The sequence below is a fragment of the Ambystoma mexicanum genome, chromosome 9 (assembly GCF_040938575.1).
Source record: "Ambystoma mexicanum isolate Mex_15411 chromosome 9, UKY_AmexF1_1, whole genome shotgun sequence".
Lineage (NCBI taxonomy): Eukaryota > Metazoa > Chordata > Amphibia > Caudata > Ambystomatidae > Ambystoma > Ambystoma mexicanum.
The window spans coordinates 1,278,052,478-1,278,063,830 of NC_090931.1; the positions used below are offsets into that span (position 1 = coordinate 1,278,052,478).

An 11,353-nucleotide genomic window follows, 5' to 3' on the forward strand; every position below is an offset into this window, starting at 1 on the left:
GACTCTCCCAATGACGTAGGGTTTCAGGACTGTACTCACTCTCCCAATGACATAGGATTGCAGGGCTGAACGCACCCTCCCAATGACATAGGATTGCAGGGTTATACACACTCGCCCAGTGGCATAGGATCACAGGTCTGAACGCACTCTCCCAATGACATAGGACCTCAGGGCTGTACAGACTCTCACAGTGACATAGGGCCACACAGCTGTATTTTTTTTGTTTAAAGCACAGTCCTAGCTGGAGAGCAGTGGAGCGCTTTACATTGTGTGGGTAGCCAGCATTTGGGCTGGAATCTTTTAACAGTAGCACAGTATGATATGATATGATATGATATGGCATTTATAACGCGCCTATACACAAGTGTTTCAAGGTGTGTAGGGTGAGTTGCTGTCTGTGCGTAGGTATGTGCATCCATTGGGATTAGTCCTTTGTCGGGTGTTGCTGAAAAGGTCACATTTTGAGAGATTTGTGAAACTGGAGAATTGGGGGGGCATTACGAGCTGATGCCGGGATGGTGCTCCACAGGGTGGGCGCGTGGCAAGAGAAGAATTGTTTGCAGGTTCGCTCTTTGCAGACGAGTTGTGAGTCACACTGTTCTAATGATAGGATCTCAGGACTGTTCACACTCTCCCAATCGCATAGGGCGATAGGGTGAAACTTCTTTACGTGTGACATACATACGTAAAGTTTATAATACATAATGCAGGCCTCCTATCACTTTTCTTTTAACAGATAACGATCTTAGTTGAAGTCACTTTACTCATAATGTTAGGTGTGCAACCGGTTTAATCAGAGACAGACATCTGCCCCAGGCCCTAACAGTGAGGGGGACCCACCACATGGCTGGCAGATGCAAGGAAGTAATCTAATATTTTGGCCAGAACCTAAATAACAAATGGTCTATTAATCGCAGCTAAGGCTCTGATACTGCTGTTTGGCTTTTGTAGTTCCAATCAGATCAATTAATCCTGAAAATGATTCTGCATTACCTTAGTACATATAGTTTGTGTGTTCACTATAGCACAACTAGTGTACAGGTTTCACTGCCCATTGGGGAATGTACCGATCATGTGCAATAACAACTTTTGAAATGCACATTGATAGGTTTCAGTACTACTGTGGTCAACAAAATAGCTGAGTATGTTAATTACTTGTTGCAGGGATCTGTGTTCACAAAGTAGACTCATATATACATATGATCGGAAAGCATAAACTATACATATTTGCATAGCATTGATATAGTGTAGACCTTGCAAATTGTGGTTGTGTGCTCTAGCATCTTGAAACGTCTTTTGTGCTAAATGGAATTACAAATAATGACCTCAGACCAGATAATCGGACAGACCCAAGGAATATGGCAAAGTACTATTTTATTCTCATCTAATAAAGCAGGGAGAACTGACAGGCATCGGACTGATGCAAGCAGACTCACAAAGTAGCTTGCTTACACAGAGGTCTTAATACCCCATTATACGTCATCTATGATGTCGTTTTACATGGCAATTATAAAACCTATTGAGGGAAGGGATTGGTGAAGGAAACATATCTACATATAGAACATATACGAATTAGTACATCATTGGTTATCCCTTATCTGTAGGGCACACCTTGAACAGCCTCTAAATGCATATAGTGCCGAATAGGGCAGACACAATGGCAATGGATTGGTCTATACAACATTGTATGTTCAGTTGTCCCTCAAAGCCACTGTTTGGTTGGCATGCTTTCCCAACCTTGGACTTTCGGCTCTTTAGCAGCACGTATGTGAAACGAAACGTTGGTGTTTGAATCCCGTCACACTACTCCCCTTTTTCCCAATTAGTCCATCATCTCTCATCAGTTGGCCATACGCCAAAGTCTTCCTTCTGTAGTTGACCTTGCAGCCTGCTCACTGCCCTGGAACATTCAAGGGAGTGTGAGCACACCACTATCTTCGTCTGAGGCTCTAATGAATAGCCCTTGTCTTCGACTTCTGAGTCACATGTGAAGAGACCACGAATGTGTCAATTTCAGCCTCTTATTTACTGCTATTTGATTCAATTATGCAGGGTGCTGTTACTCCTCTTGGCCTCTAGAGACTTGCTCACTCTATCTTGCATAGACGTCAAACACTTTAAATTGTCCAATACTTGGCTGTTGCAGATGTTTTCTTCTTCTTTAATCTGAGAGCAATGTTCCTTTCGTTCATAGCTTATCTTGGTTAACTTCCCTTGTGCCTTGCAATTATCCCTTAAAATAGCATCCTTGATCCCTTGCCAACATAGTGTACCTGATTTCCAGCCTCGCCTGATTCTGCAACTTTAGTCTGTCTCTGGGGTAGATTGGTTGTATTTGACGTGAGCCGGTGTCCATTTTCCTATTATGGCTGTCCTTGCCACGTTTTATATTCTTCTATAGCAAGCCTCTATATGTTTCCTTTCTACCGTGCCTTACTGCATATTTACAGTTATTGATCAGTAAGTTACTTCATCTTCTTTGTGTTCACGATTACTTGAGCTTTCGGTACATGTTTCTCTTGGTGCTTCAGTTACATTGTCACTCTTAAATATTTTCATATCGTTTCACCATAGGTTCCTATATCCTCTTCATTACATCACTCTGCCCTTGTCAGATTTCTCTTTAACGTTCCTTGATGTCCATGGGTGCATGCTGACCTCCTGACATGCGACATCCTTACACACTTTCAGTGCAAGGATATATTCTGTATGGCTGTCTGAGTGCATAACGTCTCTCACACACTCGATGTGGTATAGGACCAATACATGTTATCCCCCATATAGCCCTTCTCCTACTGTTCCAGTATGACGGTGGTGAGGGGGTGGGAGCTAGGGTGAATGCATCCACCTGCTCCTCTACATATGCCTCTGGAGATATGGTTAGGTAATCAAAATTCAGACATTGGAACCAACTGTCAAGGTTCAAATCCCAGCTTTGCCACCAGACAATACTGTGGTCCTGGACCGATCATCTTTTCCCACTCTATAGTACTGTGCAGTCTTCAGGTAAAATAAAGTTTGCCTTCTTGCATTTTTGCGACGTTCTTCAGCTGATTTAAGTTGAAAGGGATTTAGCGTGAAGAAGAAAGCTGACCAAATGTCACTGTCCTCTGACAAACTTTTTTGAGGTCTGCTGATTTGGCACGTAAACAGTTTGCTTTATTCTAGGATTTCAGAGTGTCTTCTTCACGTCATGAATAACAATCTGCACATCTGTGTGAAATAAGCAGGTGACCTTATCACAGTTTATCTTTTATGTGTGCCCCTAAATGTTCAACATTCCGTATTAAAACCTTGGTGAGATTACCTAGTTTGCATTAATCAGTATTCTGGTACTTGTACACTTTAATTTATGATGGAAAAAATTAGGCTACATTCAGGCAGTTTGCATATCATTTTTATTTTTTGTATATATTTTTTTAATTATTTTTATTAAAGGTTTCCAGTATACTAACATACATTAGGAGCCCATCACATGAAGGACCTTTGCACTGCAAGAATATCGAAGTTTGCAAAGTAAATAGAGAAAAAGCACGATGGTAAGAGTTCTCGGGGCTATCCTCTTTGCAGATGTGGGGAGGGAAGATGGCATGGTGGTTTCTCTTGTAATTTGTGTGCTTTCTAATTCAGGTCTACAATTCAAGACATTTTTTTTATTTCTTGAACGTCAGGATGTGAACAGAGGATAGCACAGGGTCAACATGCTGGTCTTGGAAGCAAGACCACTCCAAGCCACAGAGTCCCAGATTATTCACACTTAGAAACCTGAACTCTGATATGGTATTAGGCGTGTTATAAAAAAAAACTATTGAAATAAATAAAATAAATATTCCCAAATAATTTCACATTACTGTCTGACAATAATTGAGAGGCAATGCGGTCAGGTGCCAAAATGGCAGACTTGGCTCAAATCCCAGGTTCACCGCTTAACCAGCGTTTGTGATAGTGGGCAACTCATTTAATATTACAGTGCATACCCAGTCAAAATTGTGAATCTTTAAACATTTGCGAACTGTCATTTGGTAAGAGTGATTTACTTCACAGGGTACGCTCTTCAAAGAGCCTGACTTATGCTGTAACTGGCTTTAGTGTTGCTTCATACAGAATAAGGACCGTTCCGATATTGCACACCACAAAGCAATGTGTGTCTCTGCTACTTAGTGCAACACCACTTGGAAACCAGAGCCCTCTTCTAACACGCGCAAACCTTTCCGCATCAAGCTGGGAACACAAACAGTTGTGAACCACTATACTAAACAGATTCGTTCAGACGAGCCTCGGTTTTGCCTGGGTCTAGGGACGCAGCCACGACACCTGCCGTTCTCTTAGTTTTGCTAAGTGAACTGTTCATAAATCGTTCAACTGCATTCCGCTTTAACGAGCAATATAAGCTGGCAGAACCGCGCTTAGTTCGAGATTGGCGGCGTTGTGAAGAGACCCGGCTGGTGAGCTGCATCTCCTCTCTGTCCTGATGCTGTGTCTGTTATCAAAGGGATCCAGGAAAAGTGATGGCCAATCAAATCAGCCGAAAAGCGTCAAGATTCTGAAGTCGAGTCGACATGCATGCTGTCTATGTAAAGTAGCACTCAGACAGGCGTATCAACAGAGAAAACGGAACTGCATCTAGACACTGGCACTCAAATCTATCGAGCTAACTCGGGGTTGGGTCATTGGATTTCTAGCTTTTTAGCTCATGTTAGCATCGATTTTATATCTTTGTGCTCTGAATTTGTATAATGTGTTTTACTGTTACTGTGAAATGATTGATTTTCCACCATGAGAGATAATTCCCAATTTTCTATCAAAATGTCACATCTGGAGCATTTTAAATCCCCACCAGCTGGTTCACGAACTACTACTACTACACATTCCTCTTCTGAACCTGTGTCTTCTTGTACAAATTACACCTTTTTTTATTTCTACAGACCACTGCAATATGCCCCCTCATTCTACAAATTGCACATGTCTGATTAATGGCTGGATAGTTTCTGGAATTAGCATAATGTCCTGCCTTGCCGCATTTAAAGCATCTACCTTCATCTCTGCTCTCATTCTTGAATCCAGTGTGCTTTATACCTCCAGGGACGTCATCTAGGGGTCGTCAGAGGTCGTAACTGCGACCTCTGAGGTCTACCTTGCGACCTCTAAAAAAATAAAAACTTTTTCTTTTATTTTTTGTAATGCAAGCTCCTGGGCTGTGGCCAGCACCATGCGGCTCTTTGCTTCTGGAGTGGCGGACTTTCTTGTTCAGGCCCCTTAAAAAAAGAAGAAAAATAAGAACAGGAGTGCCACAAGCCTAACACTTTCAGCACTGACCCTGAATAAGAAAGAATAGGAATTTCCAAATAATGTGTCTTTCTGCAATTCTATTCAATTATTTCAAGACTCATTAAAGGTTTATTTCAGGCACACTTCAGGGGGTGAGTCACTGATATAGTCTGTTCTTAAACGCCTCAACTCAGCCTTTCATCCTTCTGAGGTCGATAAATGAGTACCAACACAGGTTGGGTGATATTGGGTGTATACTTTTTCTATATAAAGCGTTTAAGCATAAGTGCTATATAATAACACATCATTATCATTTGGTCATGGACGTCTGCTTGCATTCACAGTAATTTGGTAACATGGGCCTATACACACTGATCTTAACAATACATATGGCTATCCATTCTTGTATAAAATGTACATCACATTATAGTGATATCGTAATCATATTTTTCGTAGTGTACAATGCTATGTGATGCCACTTCCTGTTTTGTCAACAGGTGAAAGGTCATGTTCCATCGCTTCCCGCGATATCACTTTGGGGTGGGGTCAAATGACATCACTTCCTGTGATGTCATCAGGGGGTCAAAGGTCGTGTGACGTCACTTCCGCTAACCCTGGCATTTTGCTGAATTGACGTCCCTGCATACCTCTCTTGTTTTCTCTACGACCCTGATCTTTCAACATAGACTGTCTTGCACTTGCTTCATCAGCATCTTCTTTATCTCTCTTACTTCTCATAATATTCACAATAGATTGTTCTCGAGACTCTTGACTTGGCGTTGCTTGGCCTTGGCCGACAGTTTGATCTTGTATAACTTCAATTTTCTTATGCTTAATCTCCTTCGAACAAAGGTGATTGTGTTCAACCCTCTTTGCAATTGCCACAGCTTCCGATAATGAGGGATTACCCACCATCCACAACCGATCTTGAACCAACCAGTGTTTAGTGTGGATTATAATCGGATCTCTTATTAACTCATCGAATGTGATGCCTGAACCAAATCAACAGGTGTGAGCTAGCTTCTCCTCCGCTGTTTCTTCCTCTTTTTGCAACCTAGTGTAGAAGTTGTACCTATTAATCGCGACATTTATCTCTGGGGCATAATACTTATCCAATTGCCTTAAAGCTTTCTCATATTCATCAATGTCACCAGCTTCATCACCAGTCAATTCCAGCAACTCCCTATATTTGCACTGCCCTTCAAGCCCTAAAGCATGTAATAACAGTAGTTTCTTCTTTAGTGGTGATATACCAGCTTGTTCAACAGTTTTAATATAGCTCTTCCAATATTCTCTCCATTCTGGCCACAAAACATTGAGCTGACCAGGATTTGGGAAAAAAATTTCTGGAGGGTGCACTGTTATCCCTTTCAAAGTACTGTGAAGAAGAGGCACTTCAGGATGAATGTTGATCCCTGCCTGGCCATTGAATCTATTGAAAATGTATTGAAAATGGAGGCACATTGCTTGACGTTTTTGGGTCATTTACTCTAATATGTGTCCTCACTGTGACGCTACAGTGCTTAACATTGTCAGCAAAGTCTTAATGGCACAGAAGTAAGTACTTGTTTTTAACAGCGAACGCTACTCTCTGCCGCGCTGCACCTTACTTATTACTCCTTTGTGGCCCAGGATCATCAGACAATATGACCCAGAGGGAGCTTCAATGCAAAACGTCCACCTATACTTATTGCGCAGGTCCTTAATCAGTCGTTGGTCAGCTCATCTCTGATTGTTGTAACTTACCTTAAAAGATAACAGAGTCTGTATAGAATAATCAATGCTTCTTTATTTGAAGACCAAATTACCCTGTGCTCCCTCTGCCATCCACCTTCAACTGTCATTCTCCAGGCTCTCTCCACATTCTACCACATAACACCCACCAACATTCTATCCCTCACATACTACGCATTCACACAGAACATTACTGTCAACCACCCTCCTGACAAGCTTTCACTTAAGATTACTTCCCGGAAAAAGGCAGCTTGCCTTCCAGAGCAAATAAAACCATCTGTGTCTTGACACCGAATACACTGAGGCCGAGAGCACTGAAAAATAGCTGAAAGCAGCCGTGCCACCAACAACGCTAATCGTGAACCTCAAACTTCTCCTCACAACATCTGGGATTTGAAAGTAGACCTCAACGTATATGAGGGTCTTAAAATCCCCATTGAAAGGACATCATTCAACCACTCTGCTAGAAGGAAAGGACCAGAAAACAAGCCATCTCTGCCTATGCCCCATTACTATGGACCCTCCTCCCTTTCAGCATCAGACTCGCCCCTACGCTGCCACAATTCAGAAAATAACTGAAGACCCACCTCTTGAAGGAGTCTCTCCTACTCAACACCTAGCACAACACATGGACCCGCACCACCTGACTCGCCAGATGCCGTCCACCCTTCTCCTCCCTGCCACCCTGTGACGCTGTACCCCTCCTCTGTGTCCCTCTGTATCCTAACCCCCACTGTTCTGTTGTTACCTCTGGCTCTGAAAAGCGCTCCGTTACGCATCTGCACCACTGTATACCCTTGTAAGTGTTCTGTTGTGTATCTGTATTGTTGTGTACCTCTGTAAAACACTCCGCTGATTCTCACAGCTGGTTCAGTGCTCTATAAATGCCATACTAATAATAATAATAATACATCTGAGAAGTGCCTCCTGCAGTACATTTTTTCTCGTAGCACTTTTATCGATTGCATTTTAAAAATATATATATATTTATGCATTTCTTTACAGTAACCACCGCATCCGCGCTGAGAATGTCCTCGCTAGAACAGTCAGGCTCAGAAGTGACCTTCACTCCTATTAAAGGTAGAGCAGACACAATGCGAAATGACGTGCTGTCACGTTAATGTTATAGCAGCTGTGCTCAAAATTGACCAAAAGATGCCATGCATTTGGGTTCCATGTAATAGTGTCACCTGGCAAAAAAGTCACCAAAGAATTGCAGTTTTTTGCAGGGACATTATTACATTGAACATGCGCGGAGAACACGCAATTTCTTTTAGAGTTCGCACCATGAACTCAAATAATCCAATTTTATAGAACTGACTTGGAAAGTACACATATCACATAACCTAACATGACAATTTAAAAAAAAAGAAAAGTTATAGCAGCATATTATGCAAAATTGGAATGATTGTAGCATCATTGGGGGTCATTATGAGTTGGGCGGTAAGGGATTACCAGCACCGGTAAGGAGACCGGTGCCAGTAATCGCCTACCGCCCAATTCCGAGGTCCCTTAGTGGGAACCGTAAGGGACGTGTGCTTTACGGGTCCCGCTAAGGGACCAGGGCGCTAATAACGGGCTTGCTACCAGCGAGTTTGTTATTAGCGCCCTCCCCATTCCCATTTGAGCCCTATCTGGGCTCAAATGGGAATGGGGAATGGTTTGTTCAATGGGGACTTACCGGAACCTCCAGGGTCGGAATGGACCAGTAAGTCCCCATTGAACAAGAACGGCGCCTGACCCATTATTGGCGGCAGCCATGGCGCAAATAGCGCCATGGCTACCTCCAATCTCGGAATGAGGCTTATTGTCTCCATCAACAAGCAACGTGTGTAAGTACCAGCATACTAATTGATGTGAGCTTACAATGTTTAATCTGGGTTTCTCTTTTATATTTTAAAACTTTAAATAAGCCCAAAGCACAGGCATGTGAAATTGTTGTTTATAAACGTGCAGAAAAACCTTTGAATTGTACAAAGAAATCAAAAATGTTTTTGTGTAAAATGAGCAAAATATGCCTGCCAGTGGCTTGCAATATCTAGTCCGCTCTCTTCTGACTAGAACTCCTTCCACCAAATGGCCTACATAAAAAGAAAGGTCAGGTAATGGGCTAAAGGATGCCACCGGCATGTGAGACAACAAACCTGTTCACAGAAGACAGCACAGTAATGTCAGTGATATAAGATGATTTGTCCAGGATCACTGTATCTGCTAGCAAAGCCATGATACAAGCAGAAATGGTGTAGTTCCGCAATCTTCAATTTGGAGACCTAATCACCTCTCGCACTAACACTTTATGCTCATCATTGCAGGTGGCTGCGTAGGTTTTACAACTCCCCAGCTGAACAAACACAGGTGTAGACCTTCACCTCACATTACCATGTTAAATTCTGTAGCAATCACTGTCTGGTGCAGGCACAATCATGATAATAGCATCTGTTGTGCTACAAAGCAAAGTAAATATGCATGTAGGTATATCAACTTCAGACGTGGTGGGCCTTGCTGTGATTTGTTATTGTAATCTTGCATATGAACACAGACCTCTGCAAAGAGTGCTTAACACACTGAGCTATCTTGTGAAACATCATGGCATTCAAATATATGAATATGCATGTTAACTTTACTTGTTGCACATGATCGATATAATTCCCACAGAAGGGTGGGAGTGCTACTGGAGTTCTAGTGCGCGCACAAACTAGGCATAGGGCGCAGTGTGCACAGAAAGCATTCCAGGATGAATTGATCAGAGTGTACTTAACCAGAGACAGGCAACAGGTTTGCAGCCGCAGCCTCAGCCTCAGCAACACACGATAACATATCCTGGCATGTGCTATTTAAGTTTGGTAAGCAATGGGAGCAGGCGCAGTGATCGAAGTGAGCGGGAACGGTCGGGAGCGGTGTTCCAGTACTTTTACTTTTTTCTGTTTACCAACCCCTCTACTTTTTGCCGCCCTATTTGCCCATTCATGTCCCTGTGCAAGTGTAAAGTTGTGTAGCCTTAGTTACTCTTCACTTAAGACTATTGCAATGCCCCGCTGCAGCACCTGGTCACGTGTTGTTCTATGTTTCCGCCTACCCTCTCCCCTGCCGAGACCACAGTTCCACTACTTTTTTCGGCACACTTCTACCACTGAACAGGCGCCTTCAGATCATGTAGACTAAGTTGTGGGGCCACACTCCAGGCTGCGGGCCGGGGAAAGTGCTCCTTGTCGCTCTCCCATAAAGATGGCTCTCTTCTTGTGACAGGGTCCAGCCACTTCCTCGGGGCAGGAGGGTGAAATGGCAAAGCAGCAAAGGCTGCAGCATCTCTAATGGGGACACGGGGTGGCAGAGGTGTGCTTGGCCTGTGTGGCAAGTGTCTGTCACACTAGTTGTGATAAACGAAATTTCGAAAGTTGGTTTAGTCCCTTATAAAAATAACGCAGAGCTATGGGTTGTCTCCGTGACGAAGGCGAGTCAAAGGGCATGCATGCGATACTGATTTCTGCACGAGACGCATTGCTATTAGATATTAGTTTAAAAAGAATAAGGCTTATAACTTACAGCAGACGTGCTTGCAATGAAGAAGGAGAGCAGCAGGACCCCCCACATTGTGACGCTCTGCTGGGCTTGCCTCAGTGCGCCCCGTGGAGCTTCAGCCTGCGGGGTTAAGGGGGCACAGCCCGCCCGGCTCAGACTGCGCCTCTCACGCACCGCCGGTCTTACTTCAATTGCAGGGAGGGCAGCTTCTGTCCGGCCGCAGAACCGACCCCAAAGCCCCTTTCCGCTAAGCCCCACGGACTGACTCTTTAACATGCGCCACTGTTACCTGTCACTCATTGCGGGGCGCGGGTCCTTTCTGCCCATTCGGTGCCGGGCCACTGCGGACCCGGGAGGGGGCCGTCCATCAAAGCTGATCCCGCCCACAAAGGCGACCTCTCAAAACTCAAGAGGCAGCAGCGTCAAAGCCGGTCCTCTCCTGCCGGCATTCCTCTGCTGCAGCGCTACGCAAGATTACTTCCCGGGGAAAAGCATCTCTGTGCCTGCACCGAATGCAGTGGGGCCGAGAGCACTGAAAAGGGGCTGAACGCGGCCGCGCTACCAACAGCGGGAATCGAGGACTTCAAACTTCTCCTCGCGACAAAAGCACACCCATCATTCAGCGGCCAGCCACTCGGAGAAGTGACTGCTGCATTTCATCAGAGTTGTTTTTTCTGGTAGTACGTGTATCTATTGAACTTTAAAATATATATATATATATAATTCTATACATTTCTTTATAGTGACAATCGCATCCGCGCTGAGAATGTCCTTGCTAGAATAGCCAGGTTGCGTCCCTTCGCTCCCATTAAAGGTAGAGCCGCGCGAGGTG

General features: G+C 43.9%; 1 protein-coding gene across 1 annotated transcript in view; it reads right to left on the reverse strand.

The window, feature by feature from the left end:
* The window catches only part of SCTR (secretin receptor), a 590,525-nt gene extending 579,570 nt beyond the window's left edge, over window positions 1-10,955 (reverse strand). The window contains exon 1 of the mRNA XM_069616610.1: window positions 10,546-10,955. Coding sequence (XP_069472711.1) covers window positions 10,546-10,797 — 252 coding nt within the window. The 5' untranslated portion in view covers window positions 10,798-10,955. The remainder of the gene's footprint in view (window positions 1-10,545) is intronic.
* Between the last annotated feature and the right edge of the window lie 398 nt (window positions 10,956-11,353).